Source organism: Suncus etruscus, chromosome 1, assembly GCF_024139225.1.
Source record: "Suncus etruscus isolate mSunEtr1 chromosome 1, mSunEtr1.pri.cur, whole genome shotgun sequence".
Lineage (NCBI taxonomy): Eukaryota > Metazoa > Chordata > Mammalia > Eulipotyphla > Soricidae > Suncus > Suncus etruscus.
In genome coordinates, this window is record NC_064848.1 from 105949142 (window position 1) to 105973279 (window position 24138).

At 33.7% G+C, this 24138-nt stretch overlaps 1 protein-coding gene across 1 annotated transcript in view; it reads left to right on the forward strand.

Moving 5' to 3' along the window:
• The window catches only part of PCLO (piccolo presynaptic cytomatrix protein), a 331891-nt gene that overhangs the window by 168364 nt on the left and 139389 nt on the right, over positions 1-24138 (forward strand). Inside the window, exon 8 of the mRNA XM_049772799.1 lies at positions 20848-23035. Coding sequence (XP_049628756.1) covers positions 20848-23035 — 2188 coding nt within the window. The remainder of the gene's footprint in view (positions 1-20847; positions 23036-24138) is intronic.

A 24138-nucleotide genomic window follows, 5' to 3' on the forward strand; every position in this document is an offset into this window, starting at 1 on the left:
AGCATGAGGGTGAGATCTGTTAGAATTGGAAGAGAGAAACAAAGGTCTTTCTAAATAGAGCAAAATTTGCAGAAATTCAGAATTATCAAGTAAAAAAGAGGCAGTTGGTTCTTGTGAATAAAACTAGAAAAGTAAGGAACAGGTCACTTGGGATCTAATTTGCTGAATTTTAGTTTGGATTTTTTTTTCCCTTTTGGTCATGTTGAACTGTGAGGTATATTGAAGTCTTTACTATTAGTCCTCTTTTGTATCTGTTCCTCTGCCTGCTTTTCCCCTTAGGAGTAGGGTTGTGATTTGGAGTGGAATAAATAGGAGGCAGGTAATTGAGGAAGGGGCGTTTTACTGCAGGCTTGCAAGCTACTGGGTTGGAGCAGCAGGCTTGTTGGTAAACTGCTTGTGTTCGACTTTCTTGCCTCTTTTTACCCTCGTGTCTGTGTGGATAATTTACTGCGAACTATATAACTGGAACAATTTCTCATATGCTTCCTGGATAGAGAACATGGGGTTTCCCTTCCCCTTTTGGGAACCATGGAATAACTAAACCTTAACCCTGCAAATTATTCACTTAAATGAGCCTAGGTCAAAATCTTAACTACTTTTTTTTTTTATATTTATACTGTATGCTAGCTGTGAACTCTCCACTCTTGCTTTGTTAACAAACTAAGGTGATCCTCTAAAATTTATATGAAATTATGTTCTTTAAATGACTGAAACCCAACTTAAATTAAGATATTAAAAAAAAAAGATTATGTAGCTCACACTGTAGAAAAAACTCTGACTAGATATCTACCAAATTCAGAATATAGCAGATTTTTTTTTTCAAGGCAAGTCTGCTCTGACCTCTACTTATCTCATGATCACATCAGCCCTTCCCTGCATCTGCCTTCCTTATCTTTTGTCTTCTCCCACTGATCTTACTGTTCTTTAGACTTGAGAGCTTTATCTCCACCCAGATCTTATCTTGGAGCCCATCATCCTTTGATTAAAACTATCTGCCCATCTCTTTGCCTGACTCACACCTTGTATAGATTTCTGCTCAGATTCCCATTCTATAGTGACTCCCATTACCAGGGTCTCTAAATAAATACCAGTTATAACACAAACCTATTTCTAAACCCTCTAAATTTGGTTCAGTTACTTATAACACTTTATATACTTAGCATGTTTTTCTCCAATAGAATATAAGCTTTACATTAACAATAATTTTGCTTTGTTTGCTTCTATAATCCCTAGTGGCTAAAATGTACCAGAAAAAAAAAAACATAAACCCTCAATATTCATTGAAAAAAAGTTTCAAGAAAAGAATATAAGCATAGAAGCAAAGGATAAGAAACTTTATAGAAGCCTCTGCCCTAACCTTCTCATTAATTCATTCTTTCTCGATCCTAGCATGCCATATTTATAATCCCAGTAATCCTTTGATCTTTGCTTGAAGAATGACTATCATATTTTTTTCTTTCTTTTTTTTTGGGGGGGGGTTACACTAGGCAATGCTCACGGGTTACTTTTGGCTATGTGCTCAGAAATTGCTCCTGGCTTGGGGGACCATATGGGAATCCAGGGAATCTAACCAAGTTCTGTCCTAGGTCAACATGTTCAAGGCAAGCATCCTATCGATTGTACCACCACTCTGGCCTCTAAAATTTCATTTTTATACTGATCTCTGAAACACAATCAAAGTTGAATGATACTCAGGTAATAGGTAATATATAGACAACCACCATACAGATGAGGAGCAAAGCCAGTAATAAGCTAGTGTTTGTATCATACTTTTGCAGGGAGAGAGCAACTCCTGGCAGTGCTCAGGACACTCTGCAGTGCATGACATCAAACTTTCTATCTTCACACACAATGCATATATTAGAACTTATTTTTAAATAAAAAAAATCACCTGGTCAGCATTAGTATGTTAGATTCCATTATTAGACATTATTTGAATCCAGAGCTAGACTCATTCCTTTATAGTTCTTTTTATTATTCTCTGATGTTTTAAAAATATTTTTTAATTTATTTCTTGCTTATGCATTTCAAGTTTGGTTCCTATCTTTTTATTTTATGAATTCCTTGCTTTTCAAAAAATTCTGGCTTAAAACCAACTTAATTATGTTTTATTATTCATAATTTTGACCTTGCGAGTTTGAATTCATTATCTCATTCATTTATTAGTTATTGCTTTCCAGATACTAGTAAACTCTAAAAAGACTGAGTGATGCAGAGAAACAGATTTCATTATTGGTATCATCTTGTTTTTTTCCATCTATAATTATTGGTTTGCTAGGGTTCATATACCAAAGTACCACAAACTGGTTAGCTTAAACAATAGAAAACTTTTCCTTGGTGCCGGAGCGATAGGCAGCTGTAGGATGTTTTGCCTTTCATGTGGCTGATCCATGACAGACCTACCTGGATCCCTGGCATCCCATATGGTCCCCCAAGTCAGGAGTGATTTCTGAGGACATAGCCAGGAGTGACCCCTAGAGGGTTACTGGGTGTGGCCCAAAGAACAAAAAAACAAACAAAAAAATCTTTCCTCTTGGGCCAGAGAGATAGTACAGCAGTAGGGGTTTTGCCTTGCACCTTGCATAGAGTAAATTCAGGACTGATGGTGGTTCGAATCCCAGCATCCTACGACTGTCAGTAGCGATTTCTGAGTGCAGAGCCAGGAGTAATCCCTGAACACCAAACAAAAACAAAACAGAACAATAAAAGAAAATTTTGTCTTATTTCTAGAATATCAGTGTGAGTATAGTTGATTCCTTCTGAGGGCTGTTCACTTCTGTTATCAGCTTCTCCTACTCTCCCACATTCTTTAGATAATAGATGACAATCTCTATATCCCTTCAGTTCCCCTCCTCCCTCTATGTATAATTGTGTCCAAATATTTTTCTTTAGGTCAGTGGTCCTATTAATTATGTCTGAAACTAGTGAAAACTAGTAAACTCATTCTTTATTTGTTAACTTAGCAAAGACACTATTTCAAAATTTTTTCACATTTAAAAATGTTAGTGGTTAGGATGTTTGTGTCTTTTTTTTTTTTTTTTTTTTGAGTCTCAAATGATCCAACTCAAAACATATATCAAATCTACGGCCATACCACCCTGAAGAGCCCGATCTCGTCAAAACATATATCAAATTCCAATACATTATATAACTTGTGTTCACTGGCAAATATGGACTAATTTTTGAGTGGGCCACTTGTTTTTTTTTTTCTTCTATATGTAACTTTCTTTAGTCACTCATTTACTTTTAAAGAGAGCATTGTATTGCAAAATTCTTGCTATGGGTAAAATCTCCCTATTGGATTTCAAAATACTAGTCTTAGTTTATCAACTTCAAACATCAGAACTTTATTTTGTTTTGGATAAGAAACCACACCCATCTGTGCTGAGAGGTTATTTATTTATTTATTTATTTATTTATTTATTTATGTATTTATTATTTTCTGAATGCAGAATCAAGAGAACCATATGGTGTACTGGGATTGTTCCTTGATTCCACATGCAAGTCATTCACCCTTATTATACTTTCTTGATCTCACAGAAATTTAAATTTTTTTCTATTTCCGTTTTATCAATTCATCTGAGTTACATGAGATCCTTTAACTCTCATGTTCACAAATTTGCACAAAAATTCCAAAACAGAAGCATAGTTTTCTAGCAGAGAGGTTCAGACCATCTACTTCTTGGGCAGAAGCAATATTCAGCACCTTCTGCTATAAAAGCTACCTTCTTTTATAGGGGGAGGGGACACCCCTGATGGTGTTCAGGGCTTACTGCTGGCTATGCACTCAGAAATCACTCCTGGCTTGGGGGACCATATGGTACGCCAGGGATCAAACCCAGGTCCATCCTGGGTCAGCCGCATGCAAGGCAAAAATGCCCTACAGCTGCACTATTGCTCTGGGCCCAAAAACTACCTTCTTTTTTTTTTTTTTTTTTTTTTGGTTTTTGGTTTTTGGGTCACACCTGGCAGCACGCAGGGTTTACTCTTGGCTCTGCGCTCAGAAATTGCCCCTGGCAGGCACAGGGACCATATCAGATGCCTGGGATTCAAACCACTATCCTTCTGGGTGCAGGGCAAACGCTCTACCTCCATGCTATCTCTCCGGCCCCCAAAAAGCTACCTTCTTAAAGGTAGCCCCCAATTCTATCTGTACCTATTGCTGCCCACCACTTATGAGTCCAGAACTCCCTCAAAGGACAAGTCAGCCACTTTGTGAAACACTGTACAGGCAATATTTCCTTAGTACTTTGGGTTCATGATTACTTCATAGGTACCTTAACAATTTTCCAGTTGAGAGATGAAAATATTCACTAATAAAAATAAACAACATACTCATTCACATATTTTTCTAACTGAACCATAGTTTCTATGATATATAGTTATTTAATATATGTGTTTATGGTATTAGTGAAGATAACATTACCTATTGATAAAGCTAAATATATAGATTTAAGAAAACATTCTAGCACTAGAAGAAATAGTGTTCATTTCAAGATTTATCTTGAAAGAATGATTTATGTCCTAAAGAAAAATACTTCACAGAAATAGCATATGCTTTTCTCAATGTTATTTATTTCTTTTTGGACCAAAATAAGTTACATTTGAAAATCATTATAGCCTCAATATTGTTAGATGGCATTAGCTGGTGATAAGGTACAATAACTATATCAGATCATAAATATTAACAACACTTCATATTAGTTTAATTACAATAATTAAAAAATTAAAGTAATAAAATGTCATATTCTCAATAATGGCTTTAAAAGGTGATTTGTTTTGTTTTAGACTTAAGTCTTGTTTGGTAAATTTGAGCTTTTTCAATAACAAACTCCTGATGTTAAGTGGTTTGCTTTTTAAATTTTTTTAAGTAATAATCAATTTTCAATTAATTAGAACTCCTATGTTAGTACAAGTGACATGTCCAAATACTTCTTATATTTTTGGCACAGGTATTTCACTGAAAATTTGGAAAATGGTTTTGTAAATACTTGAATGCTTTTTTCTTGGTTTTTGGGCCACACCCAGTGATGCTCAGGCATTACTCCTGGCTATGAGCTCAGAAATTGCTCCTGCTTTGGAGACCATATGGGACACAAGGGTATCATACTGTGGTCCATCCTTGTTCCGCCACGTGCAAGGCAAACGCCCTACCACTGCACCACTGCTCCTGCCCCTATACTTTTTTTTGGTTTTGGGGTCACACCGGGTAGTGCTCAGGGATTACTCCTGGTTCTACACTCAGAAATCTCTTCTGACAGGCTTGGGGGACCATATGGTATGCCGGGATTTGAACCACCATCCTTTTGCATACAAGGTGATCCGGCTCCTATACTTAATCTAAATTTCATACTTCAAAATGTGCACATGAAAAAAAATATCTATCCTACAGTTGAAAAGAGTGTTTAGAAGTGAATCTTTAGATATAATTTAAGATGACATAGCATTATTAATGGGTGTATATTAAATTAATAGAGCTCATATGTTTTTAAATATTTACTCATTTATGTATATGTATACATTATACATTAGGATATATATTATTTTTATTTATTTATTTTTTGGTTTTTGGGTCATACCCAGTGGCGCTCAAGGGTTACTTTTGGCTCTGTGCTCAGAAATTGCTCCTGGCAGGCAGAGATGGGGGTGGCGAAGGGGCCATGTGGAATGCTGGAATTCGAACCACCATTCATCCTGGATTGACTGCATGCAAGGCAAATGTACTACCGTTGTGCTATCTCTCCAGCCTTATACATTAGGATTTTATTCTTATCAAACTACCACAGAGGGGTCAGAGAGATTGCATGGAAGTAAGGTGTTTGCCTTTCATGCAGAAGGGTAGTGGTTCAAATTCCGGCGTCACATATGATACCCCGAGCCTGCCAGGAGTGATTTCTGAGCATAGAGCCAGGAGTAACCCCTGAGCACTGCCGGGTGTGATACAGAAACCAAAGAAAGAAAAAAAACTACCACAGATTAATTTATTGCCATTATTTTAGAAAAAAATTAAAATAACATATTCTATTTTAACTTTGAAATAGCTGCATGTAATATTTTAGAAAAGAAAAAATAGAGAAAATATGGCAATGATAATGGTAACAACTAAGAAATATATTTTCCTTAATTTACAAAGCCAATATTTGATAGTTGAATGATTCTTATACACATAAATACCACTGGAGTCTAAAAGAGGTTATCTCATTAATTTCAGTTTAAATAGACTACTGTCTATGTGCATTTATAAAAGAATAATAAAATAAACTATAATATTAGTATTAATAATTGGCCATCATAGTAATTGTTTTAATCTGTATATGTAGAGAAATATATAAATTTTACATATTTAGGTCTGGAAACTATTCTCAAAATAGCTATTGAAGGTTTCTAGAAATTTGACTGATGATGACTAAAACAGCAATCAAAGAAGCATAGCATAAAGCATATTATGAATTTCATCTGCTTTGCAATAGGATACTAGCAAAACCTCTAGGACAAAAGAATTTATAAGTATTATTAGTTTCATAAGCATTTATTACCCAAAAAGACTTTTAATTCATATGAAAAGTTTTGCAGTTTATAACTAACTCTAAACTAAAGCTGCATACATATTCAAACTTCCCATTACACACATGAATCTTTGTGTATTGTTTACATTTATAAAAAGACTTTGTTGTTAAAATTTTCTAATCTTCCACCTTAGTTATTTCTTAAGTGAAATAAGCAAATAACATTTTAATAATATCATAATTTGGGAGGGTTGGAGATAAATTTATGAAATTAAGGCAGTTGCCTTTCCTGTGGCTGATCATCTTCAATCCTTGGCACTGCATTTGGTTCCCAAGCACTCCAGATATGCTTCCTGAGTACAGAGCTACAAGTAATGCCAGAACATTGTTTAGTGTAACCCACACACAAAAATATTTCAAAATTTGGAAGCATGAGATATAACACACTTAGTGTGTTATATATATATAAATATATCAAAATATATGATATATATGTGACATACCAAAATATATCACAAAATTTGGTCCAAATTCTCTTGATATATTGTCTCATAATATGCATGTATTATAGGTATGGCTCATATATACATTCATATATACAAATGCATGCAATAATTTGAATATTTTAATAATCCTGTACAATTCATATTTTTACATGCATTGCCTAGTTAAGATTCATTGGGCTGGAGAGATGGCATAGAGGCAGGATGTTCTCCTTGCATGCAGAAGGATGGTGGTTCAAATCCCGGCATCCCATATGGTACCCCAAGCCTGCCAGGAGCAATTTCTGAGCATGGAGTCAGGAATAACCCCTGGGTGTGACCCAAAAACCAAAAAAAAAAAAAAGATTCATTTAGTTCTGTGGACTTTACTTTTATTTTATTCTAAATGCAAGGTCTTTGTACCTCCATAGTCAGGAGTAACCCCTGGGTGTGACCCAAAAACCAAAAAAAAAAAAAAAAAAGATTCATTTAGTTCTGTGGACTTTACTTTTATTTTATTCTAAATGCAAGGTCTTTGTACCTCCATACTTACCAATATTAAATTTGTTTTCAACAAATGTGCCTCTGCTATTCATAGGGTTTTCACTAGTAATATTCTGTTTTTCAATTGAGGGTCAGAGGAGAACATTGCACCACATCCAGCTGTGCTCACAGTTTACCCATAAATCTTTGTTTATGAACCAATGCTGGTTGTGTTCAGAAAACCATATCAGTGGTTTTGATGTTATCAAGGTATGCCATGTGCAAGTGAACACCTTATCTCTGGTACTTGAATTATGTATAATGTATGACTTAAGGGAGCATATGAATTAAAGGAGAATACTCATGTGGTGAAGTAAACTGCACATAAACAGTCTTAACATACCTGCAGTTTAGCTTAAAGTTCAAAGTGATTTTTAATGATTTTTTTATATTTTCCCTTAAAATCAGTTCTAATTCAGATTAAAACAGTTGAAGAGGGGCCTGAGAAATAGCACAGTGGGTAGGGTATTTGCCTTGCAGCCAGCCAACCCAGATTCAATTCCTGGCATCCCATATTGTTCCCTGAGTTGACCAGGAGTGATTTCTGAGCAGATACAGGAGTAACACCTGAAATGCTGTCAGACGTGGACCAAAGGCAAAACAAAACAAGTAAACAAATGAAAATAATTGACGTTATTAACTTTAAATATTTAAAACTATATAAGTACTTATTTAATTTATTTTTTGTTTTGGGACTACATTAGTGTTGTTCAAGGATCACTGATGGTGGAGTTTGGGAGACCATCTGGGATTCTAGAGATTGAAACTGTTGGCCACATACTAATCAAGTGCCTGACACACTATATTATCTCTCCAACCCAAGAAAGTTAATAAACTAGATAATAAAAATTCTTTCTTTTTTTTAGTTACATCCAGCTGTTCTCAAGGCTTACTCTTAGCTCTGTATTTGGATATTTCATGTATTTCATAGTAGTGCTCAGGGGACCATATGTGGTACTAGTAATCTAATCAGTGTTGATCCATACAGGCAAGTTTCCTACTCATTATATTATCTCACCAGGCTCTAGATTATAGAATTATTATTTAAGTATTTTTGTTGAAAGTTTTCTGTAAAGTGCCAAATAATTTTTTTCTCTTTTAGAAATCATGAAAACCCTTTGAAAGGAATAAAAGAGTCAAACAAAAATAAGTGTAAATCTAACAGTGGCTGATAACCTTTGTTACTCTCTCTTTTCCTTCCAGAATGATTCAACATAGCTATATCAAAGTAAATATAGAAATAGTTTGAACACTTTAATTATATAAATTAGTCACTTTTTATATAGTCAAATTTTAATTTCTAATATATCAGATAGCATAAATTAGCAGATATTAGTGATAAAAGACTTCTCAAAAATTTTTTCCTCTGTAAACTCAACCCTAATCTTGGAGTTTACTCTTTAGGGATTGAAACTACTTGTATGTTTTAAGCATTTTCATCTTTGAATCTTAAGCAAAAGTGCTTTTACTGGACTTGTTATTGCTAACTTTCTTACATGATTAAAGCCCTGAGTTTGATTTTCAATATCACATGTCATTCAAAGAACACCACCAAGTAGAGCTCTAATGGCTCCAAGCATGGTTAGCCCATGAATCTTACTGTGAGTTGAGCATTGAACCATTAGGCAGTCATTTTTAGACTGACACACAAATGAACCTTTGCTAGTCTTTCCCTACCACCTTCCCCTTCCCATCAGTACTAGCACCATTGGGCATCACTGCCATAAAAAAAAAAAAAGCATTGTCATGTTTATATAAACCCTTAAAATCTCTCAGAGTCACTATAGTTCTTCCAGTTTGCCATAGTTGAAGAATTATTAACAACATTATCCTCTAAAACTCTACCTCAACATTTTTCCTACTATGACCCACTTCCATTATTATTTCATTCCTTTGACCTCCCCCAAAATTAAGGTAGTTGGGTCTTTAATGCCATGCCACACCCACACCATATTTAGATATTTATATGTAGCTTTCTTGGAGAATGTTGAATGGAGTTATAAGGCCTGTGTTTGAGAAATGTTTTGACAAAGACTGTAATTGGTTTTGCAATTTACAGACAATAGTCAAAACTGATGTACAAGGTCATACCCAGGTACTATGTTAGGAAATTTGTTATTTAATTCACTTTAATATGAGTTATTTATAAAATTTAGGTTTAATATAGAGAAAATATTTCATTCATCACAAATGCATCACAAATGCATTCATCACAAAAGATAAAATATCCTCTGAGCTGTTTTATGTCATGTGGCAAAGATGTTTTATATCAGCTATAATTAATCAGTAAAAGAGAAACAACAGAATCAAAGAAACCCACAGCAGTTTGAATAAAAAATACTTATAATTTCAAGATTTTGAATGTACAGATTTTATTTATCAAGATAATCTACTGAAGAATTTGGACACTACTGAAATAAACCTATTCTAGCTGTTGATATGTAGCTATTAAATTATTTTGCACATTTTTAATGGTCTGATGTATTAAAATATATTACAAACTAAGAAATCATAATTCTGATATACAATATAAAAGTAGGTCAATTAGAGTCTTTGTTCTGATGTGATATTACCAATAAGGAAATATTTTGCAGAGCCATTATAGTTTCTGTGAAATCAGTTATTTGTTCTTAATATAGATAGAATAAATGACAAGATAGGGAATTCTATAATGTTTAAATTTGTAGAATACAAGTGATGCTGGAAAGAAAAGCAAGGACATTTTACTTTTATGATTGACATTGTATTTTACGATGAGTTTTCATGTTAACTATTGGAACATGTTAGTAACTTTAGATTGCCAATATAAGCCTTTTAATAACTTGTTCTGAAAAAGAAGTATAATCATCTCATGGAAGCATATTACAATAGTGAATGATTTTGCCCTTGGATAAGAAATCATTGAATGGCACTTGTTTATATCATTAACTGTCCTATTCAGTGACACAGTTCCAAAGTTAAATGGTATAGAAATGTGAAAATAAGAAATCTGTGCTTATTTCTCAGATATGTTGATTTAACTCTTTGGCGATTATATTTCCATAAGCTTAAATCACTTTTTGTTACTCTATTAGCTATTGATAATCACACCTTATTTCTGCTTTGATAAAAACATGAAGACAGAATGTTTCTCTTCCCCAATATGTTTTAGCAGTAGTAACTACAAAAAGGGTGTTTTTAAATTTAGTACTAATTTGACTCTGGGAGAATAAAAAGAAAGGGGAATAAAGGTCATCAGTGTTCTTAATTATTTTTCTACTTTAATACAATCCAGAAAATGTAATGAATAAAAACAAATTAAGAGATATATCTGTTTTGTTTCATAATATTTTATTTCTAATTAAAATACAAAAGATAGAAATACAGTAAGCTTATTTCTGATGATAGGTATTAACCTCATTTTAAATAGTATACTCCTATTAGTAAGCATATTACAGCACTGAAATGTTAAATGTTACATTAATTAATACTTTTAAGAAAATTATTCCTTTCAGTATCATTCACTGATAGTTTTATTCATAATCTAAGGCTCCAAATATCATTCAGGTGCCAAACTTGCCACCAAAATTGCCATAAGTCAGTTTAGTGTGTAAGGAATTTGCCTTCTGTGTCATCAGCTCCTACTCAATCCCCAGCATTGTGTAGGATCCTTTATTGCCAGGAGGAATCCCCGAGGAGACCCAGGAGGATTCTTTGAGCAACACCGGGTGGTTCTAAAACAAAATTCCATGAATAATTTCTAAAATCATAACACATTAAAATCATCTCACTGTTCAGCTAGATTTCAAATATGTCTATATTTATAAAGGAGTAGAGGTTAACTTTAGACTTCTGATGTCAACTTGAAGTAGAAGTACATGTCATTTTATATAGGCATTTAAATCACAATTTTTAATATCAATATCTAAAGCCCATCATAGTTTTATAACCTTACTGGGCACATTCTTTATACCATTTTATATAAAAAATAGAAATATTCTGGGATTTTCTTGAGTTCTAGTAATTTCTGAACTTGTTCATTTGGTTATGCATAAAGGTTTAGGGTAAAGACTAAAGAGTATTTTGGAGGTTGGGAAGACCAAAATATTATTTTTCTTAGAGAAAACTGTCTTATCAAACATCATTGTTTTTGAAAATAGCCAGCATATGGAACACTTAAAATAATTTTGACTAGAAAATATTAACATTAAATATTAACATTAAAACCTCTGGCTACATTTTAAATGGCAAAACTACCAGAATCTCAACTGTTTCCTTGGTATTTAATTAAAATTGTATAAATTATCTTTATTTACTGGAAACAGCCAAAGAAAAGGTTCAGTCTTATGGAAACTGTCAGCTAGAGAAGAAGATTGAGGCATTAACCCTGAGAAAGATCACTGCCTCCACATTGAATAATTTCTGACTTTTATGTCAGGACATTGTAGTAGAAAATAACCAAAAAGTCTATATAAGAAAAAGGCAGCAAAGGATCTAGAAGAAAAATCTTTCAAGGTTGAGCCTATCTAAATAGATGAATTCTCTATCTTCGGAAAGATCAAATGTATAAATGTACTCAATAATGCAGAAAAGTCAATGAGTTTATTGTAACAAATCACCTCAAAACTAAATAGTAAAAACTTAAAAAGAAAAGGAAATATTTGTTCTTATCTCCTGGACACCGCCTTGTTAAAAGTGGGGTCCAGTATGTTTTATCTACAGATACATGTATCATATGATTCCACCATTGTGTTATGAACTGGTATCTCAGTGAAAAATCTTCCCAAGTCTATGCAGTTGTTTTTTGGTTTTTTTTTTTTTTTTTTTTACCGATGAGGCTAGAACAGCTACTAGTTCTGTTTCTTCACCTTGTTTATTTTGCGCCACACAGTGATATGTGGTTGCTACTCTTGGCTCTGTGTTCAGTCACTTTTGGTGCTCTGAAGACTTTACAGCACAAGAAATGATAGTAACACCTAGGCTACTATCATGCAAAGCATGTTTTCAGCTCTCTAGTCTTCCTGTACGTTCAATCAATACTTCTATATTTGGTATGATCTATCACTTACAAATCCCCTCTGTCCTGAAACTGCCTGAAAATTATAAATTATATAATTAAAAAATTATGTGTGTATAAACATTATCCAATCTTTTATCTCAGTACTTGCTCTCTCCGTGAGTTCTTGTCTTTGAAAAGTTTTCAAGGTCACCTTGTTTCTGATCAGCTGGAACTTGTGTGAACTCTCTTAGCTCTTTAACTGTTTTACTACAAATTCTACCACATCAAGCCCCTCTCACCATTCCTCTTATCTTTCTCAGGACCCTAGAAAAGAACTTATACCATATGAATCTAATTATCTCTCCCTTATCTATATCTCACCTTTAAGCACTTCTCCAAAAACATACACACACAGACACATACCTTGTTTAACAGACAACTTCTAAATGCCATCCCTATGTCTAGTTTATGCCATTGTGAAATCCTTTATCCTTGGGCATAGGCTGACTTTTCTAATGAATAGAATATGGAAAAATGAGAAGCCACTTGAGTGATGATGTTGTTAAAGACTATGCCTCTCCTCTTCTTTGTGCTTCCCTAAAGCATCTTGTTCTGATGAACTGAGCTTCTAATAAGGGCCTTTGCAGGGTTCTGCCAGAAGAGGGATGCGAGAGGTTAAGAAAAAACAAGTCACAGTAGAGCAGGTAAATGAAGCCTGCCACCAATCATATGATTAAATGTAAAAGTAAATTCTCCCTGAGATCAGGTTACAGTTTGGTTTCAGCCTTTTGAGAACACTGAAGAAGATTATAAATCTTGTTTTAATTTGATAAATTTTGTGGTACTTTGTTACACTTAAATAACTAATGTATTCTTTCATCTGAAATCATCTGTTCATGTGACATTATTTATTGTGGAGAAAAAGCTACTTAAGTTCAATTCAGTCCATTTCCTCAATGCTAAAACTGCCTTTGACACATGAAGAAGTAGCTTAACTTTGTTGTGCATATATGTCCACATTTATAAAGTGGTGTCATGATCATATATATATTATAAGATAATTGTAAGAAGGTGCCTACCATAGTATCCCTAGTTCATTCATTTAACTTAAATATTTGACATTAGTTCCTACTTTTGTATAAACAATGTGCTTTTATATTGTGCAAATGTTTACTTCGAAGGCAGCTTGATATATGCCAAATTTTTCACTTAAAATTTATAAAAGCTGTAATAGTGAAGTTTTATCAAAGGTGCCTTTTTTTTGTTTGTTTTTTTGTTTGGGGGATTTTTTAGGGGGTGGGTCACACCCAGCAGCGCTCAGGGATTACTCTTGACTCTACGCTCAGAAATCACCCCTGGCAGGCTCAGGGGATCATATGGGATGCCGGTATTCGAACCACTGTCCTTCTGCATGCAAGGCAAATGCCCTACCTCCATGCTATCTCTCCAGCCCCAAAGACGACTTTTTATAAAAACTGTGGTCATACCATTTATGCACTCCAAATCATATGTGATACTTCTCTTCATGTATCAGAGTCAAGGCCCTACTATATCACTCTTGATTTTCACCTTCAGATACTTTTCATATTTCCATGCATACCTGCTTCAGTACTTCAGTTTTCTGGACTTTGTGGATAGTGCAAAATATGTACAGACATGGTTTTCTGTGCCAGTTTTTCTTAATGTGTACTATTATCAAGGGTTCATCCCCTTAGTTTTTGCAACTTCTCCTAATCATTTATATCTACAGCAAAAGTGTCTCCTCAGATGCCTCATATATAAATCAACCTAGAAACTATTTACATAAGACAACACATAAATGTTTACAATTCAGTATATTAAATTAGAGTACTTAGCAAAATGCATGTTTCATTTCTAAGCTCTTAAAAAACTACAGGATGGTAGAAATAATAAAAGGGTTATTTATACTTCTGTACTCATGACCTGGCATAGGGAGCATAGAACTAATAAATAGTCAATAAATATTTATAGGATAGATGTATAATGGGCCAATAGTAGAATTCACTAACCCTAGCTATTTAAAATTGATTTATTGTTAAGATACTTTGTAATTATTTTAATTAATTTGTATTAAATAATGGTAATTTATTTTATATATTAATTAGAGTATTAATTAGAACCAAAGAGATTGTTCAGGGGTAAAGGGGCTTTCCTTGCAAGCAGCCAATCCCAGTTATAATGCTGGTAGTACAAGGTACCTAGAGTACTAACAGGAGTGACCACTGAGCACAAGAACCGCCATAATAATGAATTAATAATGCCACATGATTGTGTTATGTAAAGAAAATGTAAAATATATTTTATATTGGTAATTTCTTTTGTATTGATTTTATGTATCAGACATTAACACACTGTGGGAACATGTTCATAATTTATCATATATTTTAAGTATAGAAATCTACATTGTAAATTATTTTAAATACATTTTGCTCTGTATATAGATTACATTGGACTTAAACTTGAGCATTAGAATTAAGTAAACATGGAGTCAAATCTCAGCCCTGCAACTTACTCATCATACATTTGGCCAAATTGTATTTTTCTAAAGTTACAGATATCAAAATCCTGAATTTAATATCAGTTTTTCTAGGAGGGATATGTCAGAGATTTAATATGATTATATATAAAGCTTTTAATAATGCTTAGAATATAGTAAGGTTTATTATATTTTGTCATTCAATGTAACATTTAGTTATTACTATTGAAAAAAATGTATTTTCTGGCTAAAAGATATTAGACATTTTTGCTTTACTCTCTCATGTGCTTATTTTCCCTCTCACTCCTGACTCAGACTATATATATATATAAAATATATATATAAACATATTACTTTAAAGAGAAAAGGAGTTTCCTTTTCTCTAGAGATAGGAGTATGCCTTTACTCTAGAGAGAGCATACGAGTATATTTTCTTTCTCTAAATAATACTCCTGTTCAGTTAATCTACCCAGAACTCTATCCTACTCTTAATTACCAAGCTATGAAGAGTTCATGCACCCTTACTTTATTTTCTCTCAACATTTGTAACTTTAGCTAGTGTAATTTTTCTAATGCTTTGCTGAACATGTAAATAACATTCTTTTGAGCCACAATTTATAATACTTAGGGCTTATCCCTGGCTCTGCACTGAGTTATCACTCCTAGCAGTGCTCAGAGGTCCATATATAGTGCCAGATAGCAAACCTTGATATGCAGCATGCAAGATAGGTTTTTTACATGCTTTATTCTACTGTTCCTCTGTGCCAAAATTTTAACTAATAAAAGACAAAATATATTTCTTTTTTCTTTTTGGTTTTTGGGCCACACCCGGTGGTGCTCAGGGGTTACTCCTGGCTGTCTGCTCAGAATAGCTCCTGGCAGGCACGGGGGACCATATGGGACACGGGATTTGAACCAACCACCTTTGGTTCTGGATCGGCTGCTTGCAAGGCAAACACCGCTGTGCTATCTCTCCGGGCCCGACAAAATATATTTCTATAGATTCCTCCCAGTTGTCTTTTTATGACACTACAACTGCATATGGCACAGATAAGCAATTATATCATTGTACACTTTATTCTTGATCTTCTGTTTGGTCATAATTGAATCATCTCACTTTTGTATCTATACCCATATCTATATTTTATTACTTATTCTAACATTTTATTAAATTACATTTATATAATTTACTTTTTTTTTTTTTTTTTTTTGGTTTTTTGGGCCACACCCGTTTGACGCTCAGGGGTTACTCCTGGCTATGTGCTCAGAAATCGCCCCTGGCTTGGGGGGACCATATGGGACGCCGGGGGATCGAACCGCGGTCCTTCCTTGGCTAGCGCTTGCAAGGCAGACACCTTACCTCCAGCGCCACCTACCCGGCCCCATATAATTTACTTTTATATTTCATTCATTTATTATTTTTATTTCTCTTTAAGTATCATGATATATACTATTTATAACTTTCCAAGCATATGTCATTCCAATACTACACCTATCCATCACTAGAGTCTGCTTCCTACTCCAGCCACTTCTTGCCAATATCCCCTCTCATGTAATCTAGTTCTGTAGATAAAATCTTTAGTTCCCATGAATTTTGCCATTTGTTGTTCCCTTATTTTGTTTCTTATATCTCAAGTGTGAGAATTTTATTTTTATTTTGGAAGTGGTGATGCCTACAACCCACATAGATGTTTAATGCTAAACTAAATTACATGTAATTATAAGTCAAGAAGATAAAACATATTTTTAAAATCATTATATTTTATAGGTCTATAAATTTGAAAAACTAATAGTGTGAATAATTCTATGCTAATACATTTTTTAAATCCACTTCAAATAGATCAGTTTAGTAAGAGTGTATAATTTAGAACTGTTTGATAAGAGAATAATTAAGAAAATTTTAATGTAAGAACCTCAGCAAAATATTTTAGATGAAGTATAATAATAAATATAGGATAACAATGTATATAGATTGGAATATAAATGTGAAGTCTAAGAGATAGCTTGGATTTCAGGACATCCTCTTAATTTCTATTTTGTTATTCATGAAATGATAAGACTATAGAAAAAAGACTGAACATGTAAAACTATGAGTGGAAATGGTAGTCGTTCTAATGAGTTACAATAAAATGTTTCTAAAATGCTGGTTATTTTATAAAATGAAAATAATTAGTCAAGTTCAGTTTTATATTGAATGACCATTTCAATACTGTATTGTCATATGAATATTTTAAATGATGAATGAAAACAGCAAGGGCATTTTAAATCTATCCATCTTTCTAGTTTTAAGTATTTTGTATTTTAAGTCTTCTAATTTTAAGGAAGAACTTACCTTTCACTGAAACATTTTAAATAAGATATTTTTCCTGTCAAAATTTTTATAGGATATGAATGTTCCTCTTGGACTATATATGTGAATGTAATACTTTAATAAAGAATTTGTTAATCTATAGGGGAAACCTGCACACTGTATACATTATAGTGAGCTATAGCAAAGAACCATATGTTCCACTCCTCATTCTTTGGAGTATAACATATTTAATATTAGAAAAGTAATGGAGGGAAAGAAGGAAGGCATATGAAGAAGAGGGAAAAATACACATATACCTGCACGTGTACAAAAATGTTCAACCTTCTAAGAGGACATTATGAAATACTTTAGACATATTTCAGGGAAGTAAAGAAATTAATCTTGCAACATTCCAGAAAATATAAGGCATTAAATGTTGCACAGAATGACATCTCCAATGCTCTGTCTGGTGAGGTAGAAACTAGTTTTCTGCTTGGCTGCTCAGCCCAAGAGCAATGACTTTCATCGAGAAAACAGAACAAACTGGGACAAGAGGCACATTAAAGGAAAGCTTAAAAGATTTCTGATAATATATTGAGTGTCATTTTATAATTTTAATAGCAGAACATTTTGTCTGTACTAATAAACTGAAAAATAATTTTAAATATCTTCTAGAACTTTTTATATTATAATTAATGAGCCCTAGAATTTAGTGTCATACTTTTTCTTGTTAACCTAAGAGTATAACAAGTAGTAAACAAATTACTTTTTTTTTCGGGCCACACCCATTTGATGCTCAGGGGTTACTCCTGGCTAAGCACTCAGAAATTGCCCCTGGCTTGAGGGGGCCATATGGGACACTGGGGGATCAAACTGTGGTCCTTCCTTGGCTAGCGCTTGTAAGGCAGAAGGCAGGCACCTTACCTCTAGCGCCACCTCGCCTGTCCCACAAATTACTTTTTAAAATAACTTTAATTTCAGTTTAGTTAATGAAAATTCAAAACTACTAATAAAGGTATTTATAACTCTTCAGTACACCAAGCGTATTTTCATAGCAGTGATAGTGATACTTAAACATTTTAATGACAATATTTATTTAACTATTATATAGTATTCTAAAGAAATTTGATGGCTTGAGTTTGTATGTATGAGACATAAGATAATATTGTATGTGTGAGACATGTCTATTCTTATGCCTAATGATTTAAAATTTGATTTTTGCTTTTTTTGGATGGGGCACATTTAGCAGTATTCATAGCTTACTCCTGACTCAGGGCTCAGAGGTTACTATTGAAGGAGCACAGGGATCAATATTGGGGTGCCGGGGATTGATATTAGGCTAGCTGTTCAATTTATTTGTATGTATGTTGTTCATAAGAGTTTCAAAATTGCTTAATAAAATGGTTCCATTTATTTCTCTTCCTCGGTATAATGCTTAGTTCCCTAAACTAGCTCTACAGCCCTAAAATATGTTTTAGACAGAGTATCTTAAGTATCTATAAATGATATCATTTAAAATTTATAGGTCGCTTTACTCTTATCTTTAATTTTATTTTCATTTCATTCTTACCATTTTCCACTCTATCATAGTAATTACAAAGAACTGAACCCTTGCATCAAACAAGTTTCTATTTTAGATCTACATTGGGTTGATCATGAGATGGAAAACAGAGGATGAATAATGAGTTCATTTCTGGTGCATTACTGATGATCTTGTACACTGGTTGTAATGCTAAATATTTTTATATTCAGTTACTCTTCTGTGTCTAGGCTCTAACTGTTGGTGCATAATTAATTTATTGAAATTTCTAATTATGCTATCAGCTTATAAGGAAAGATCTTCAATAATATGTTTTCTAATTTACATCCTTAAGCTTCATCATAAATCTGGAGGTTATTGTTATCATAACTTTACTATTAATAGAACTTTTTAGGTCATATTTATCACCTTTAAATAACTATCTTGTCTAGGGGGTAATAGATGTGAGAGAGACCCAGGTATTTCACCAAATTTCCTAATGCCTTAGATATAACTTCATAAATAATATATATAGCTTCTTGTTCTCTATTAAAATTTTATTTTTTTTAGAAATCTGCTGGAATAATTTTAATGTTATTTGGATTGGTAAGTTTTATTCAGAATACAAAAGACATAAGTTTTAAGATAAAAAGCATTTTTGTTAACAACCTGTGGGAGATTGTACTAAGATTATCTAGTTAATATAGCCCAAATTGCTACTAAGTATCCTAAAATGCATAAAATCATCCCTATATTACCCACATAAAAGATTGTTTTATCAAAAATGATGTTACTGCTATGTCTGAGAAAGGAATTGGCCAATTACATTGATACTTGCCCATGCAGAATATGGTCTGTTTACAAATCCCTGAGAGATTATAAACATCTAGTAGTCTGATAATTTTCTTTGGTATTTCACATGATATGGGAGTTCATTTGAGTAGTTTGTGATAACCTTTCAATAAATAAACTTTACTTTTCAATCTGATAAAGAAGAAATTGGAAGAATTGTGTTTGTTCTTTGTTTTTAAATTTAAGTTGCATTAATGGATAACAAGTTTTGTAGGTATTAATTGCAACGTTTCATACCTCTTGAAAAGGAATGCACCAAAATATGTTTGCCACCCAGTTGAGATTTTAATACTGGCACAGCTTCCAAAATTTTCTAATGTATTTTATGTGTTTACCTATCTTTTCCTTTTTGTTTCTGTAGGCAGATTGAGTGTTTTACGCTTTCTGATACTCATCAGTAACTTTAAATGAAATGATAATCCCTGATAGTTCTCTGAAATTTTAATTCAAATTGTTCATTACACTTAGAAAATAGCCTTCCATTTAAAACATGTCCATTCCTTAAATATAGTTAGCATATAAGGTAAAGTGTTTTTCTGGTATGCACATGACATAGGTCTGATCCCTGGTAGCACATAATGTTCCCTGAGTCTGTGATGTCCCCTAAGTGGGTAAAAGAATCAAAGGACAAACTATACAGACTGGGCAGATGCTTTGCATGCAGGAAGCTTAGGTTTGATTCCTGACACTACATTGTCCCCTGGGCATCACCAGAAGCGACCTCCAAGCACAAAGCCATGTGTGGCACCCAAGTTCCACCAAGTTCTCCAAGTCTCACCCACATCCAAAAATAGGAGTAATAAAAATGAAATACAGAAGCAACTAATTTAATGGAGATATACATATTTTAGAAATTTAAGACAAAAATCATATATTAAGATGAAAAGTAAACTTTTAAAGTTCATTTAAGACAAACAATAGACAACTTTATAAAATGATCTCTGTACTTGATTTCAAAGCTCACTAACATAAGAAGTAATGAGAATAATATAATGAACCATTAAGAAAGAAAAATATTTTAAGGAATTGAGTTTGTGAAAATAATCCAATTAAAATTTTTATGTTGTAACTACAACATATATGAAATCAATTTATTTGACATGTAAATCATGGGGAATTGTATTTTTTATCCTGATGATAAAGTCCTATTTTGTCTGTTTGTTTGTTTACTTAATTTTAGACAAAAGGTTCTCAAACCATGACACCATCTGGAACTCCAAAGAAAGTTAAAAGGACTCTGCCAAATCCACCTCCTGAAGAGACTTCCACAGGAACTCAGTCAACTTATAGCACAATGGGCACGACTTCCAGGAGAAGGATCTGCAGAACCAACACTATGGCACGGGCAAAGATTCTCCAGGATATAGACAGAGAACTTGATCTTGTGGAAAGAGAATCTGCAAAGCTTAGAAAGAAGCAAGCAGAACTTGATGAAGAGGAAAAGGAGATTGATGCCAAATTACGGTACCTGGAAATGGGAATTAATAGAAGGAAAGAAGCATTATTAAAGGAGAGAGAAAAGAGAGAGAGAGCTTACCTACAGGGAGTAGCAGAAGATAGGGATTATATGTCTGACAGTGAAGTGAGTAGCACAAGACCAACCCGAATAGAAAGCCAGCATGGCATAGAGCGACCTAGAACTGCACCCCAAACTGAATTCAGCCAATTTATGCCACCACAAACCCAAACAGAAGCTCAACTAGTTCCTCCTACAAGTCCTTATACCCAGTACCAATACTCTTCGCCTGCCCTCCCTACCCAAGCACCTACTCCTTACACGCAACAATCCCATTTTCAGCAACAAACTTTATACCATCAGCAAGTTTCACCTTATCAAACTCAGCCAACATTTCAGGCTGTGGCAACAATGTCCTTTACACCTCAAGCGCAACCTACACCAACTCCACAACCATCATATCAGTTGCCATCACAGATGATGGTAATACAGCAAAAGCCAAGGCAAACTACATTATATTTGGAGCCTAAGATAACTTCAAACTATGAAGTGATTCGCAACCAACCACTAATGATAGCACCTGTTTCCACTGATACTACATATGCAGTTTCCCATCTTGGCAGCAAGTATAATAGCTTAGACTTGAGAATAGGATTGGAAGAAAGAAGTAGCATGGCAAGCAGCCCAATATCAAGCATATCTGCAGATTCCTTCTATGCAGATATTGACCACCATACTTCACGAAATTATGTCTTAATCGATGACATTGGAGAGATTAACAAGGGGACAGCAGCATTAAGCACTACGTTTAGTCTTCATGAGAAAGATTTGTCGAAAACAGACCGTCTCCTTCGAACCACTGAAGCACGTAGGTCTCAAGATGTGACAGATTTTCTAGCACCTTTACAATCTTCTTCCAGGTTGCACAGTTATGTGAAAGCTGAGGAAGATCCAATGGAGGATCCTTATGAGTTAAAACTTCTGAAACAACAGATTAAACAAGAATTCCGAAGAGGAGCAGAGAGCTTAGATCATCTTGCTGGACTTTCCCATTATTATCATGCTGATACTAGCTATAGACATTTTCCAAAATCTGAAAAATATAGCATTAGTAGGCTCACACTAGAAAAGCAAGCAGCAAAACAACTGCCAGCAGCCATCCTTTATCAAAAGCAGTCAAAGCATAAAAAATCATTGATTGACCCTAAAATGTCAAAATTTTCACCTATTCAAGAAAGTAGAGACCTGGAACCTGACTATACAAGCTATATGACTTCAAGCACCTCATCGATTGGTAACATTTCTTCAAGAGCAAGGCTTCTTCAAGATGATATTACTTTTGGCCTCAGAAAAAATATTACAGATCAACAGAAATTTATGGGCTCATCTCTTGGCTCAGGACTAGGCACATTAGGAAATACCATAAGGTCTGCTCTTCAGGATGAAGCAGATAAGCCATACAGTAGTGGGAGTAGATCAAGACCCTCTTCCAGACCTTCTTCTGTCTATGGGCTTGATTTATCAATTAAAAGAGATTCATCAAGCTCTTCCCTGAGACTCAAAACTCAAGAAGCTGAAGCTCTAGATGTATCCTTTAGTCATGCAGCCTCTTCTGGCAGAAGTAAGCCGACAAGTTTGCCAATTAGCCAGAGCAGAGGAAGAATACCAATAGTGGCCCAGAATTCTGAAGAAGAAAGTCCACTCAGTCCCGTTGGCCAGCCAATGGGAATGGCTAGGGCTGCAGCAGGGCCCCTCCCACCAATATCTGCAGATACAAGAGATCAATTTGGATCAAGTCATTCCTTACCAGAAGTTCAGCAACACATGAGAGAAGAGTCCCGAACTCGAGGTTATGACCGTGATATCGCATTCATCATGGATGATTTCCAACATGCTATGTCAGACAGTGAAGGTAATTGGGGTCTCCAACAACTTAAATGCTCTCAAAACATATTTTTATATTTATGCACGTTTGACTTTTTTACTTCAAGGATGTATTTTACTTTTCTTGGTGTGTCTTTTGCATGTTTACTTCGATTTTATTTCTTGTACACACAAATTTTGTCCTATGTATAGATGTTGTGGAATGCTTTTCTTTGTTTTTAGTTAATCTTTCATTCTGTTTATTGATTGCTTTTCTTAATTTCATTATTGTTCAGTTTTTTCAAAACCATTACTTAAAAACATGTATCAATAAAGTATGGTCATAGTTTATAGCTCTATTTGAAAAGTTTTTATTGTATGTTACTTTACACTTTTAAATGAATTTTACATTTACATGTTGTTGATTTAATTGTGAAATTAAGTGTAGAATCACAAGTATTACTATTTTGAATTTTCTAATGAAAATTTTCTTTCATTTTGTTAAAATAAATGTTAATTAATCAAAATGTTTTTGTTGAAAAAATTTTATAAGATGCAGATATTAGCCTAATGTATGCTTTTGTAATTCTCCTTAAATTAAATATAGTATTTTTAAACTAGCATTATCAGCATCAAAATTGATAAGTTTAGTTCATAGCTATAATATAGTGTGTTGGGTATTTCCCTTGATCTAGCATTCTTGGGTTAGATCCCAAGTATAATATATTGTTGCTCCAAGCCCCATCAGGAGTGATCCCTGAGAAAGCTCTAAGCACCACTGATTGTATCAAAATAATGTCTTTTAAAGAATTGACAAGTTTATGTATTTTATAATACATAGTATAGAAATCAGCATATGTTCTAACTAAATATTATCAATGTATTTGAAACATTATTTAGATTCAAAATAAAAGTTGCTTATATGTATTTTGTGATTTTGAGCTGAAGCCTTCTCTGTGCTACTGTTTGCTATACTTTAGTTTTTGTATCATAATTTTTTTTGCCTTACATTGTTTGCTATTTTTCTTGTATTATGTAAGTTACTTGAATCAAATACATATTTACCTAAAATCAGGCTTGTATTATTTTTCTGTAACAGTCAAAATGAGCCATCAGATTTTAGACAATACCAAAACTAAATTTGAATGTGAA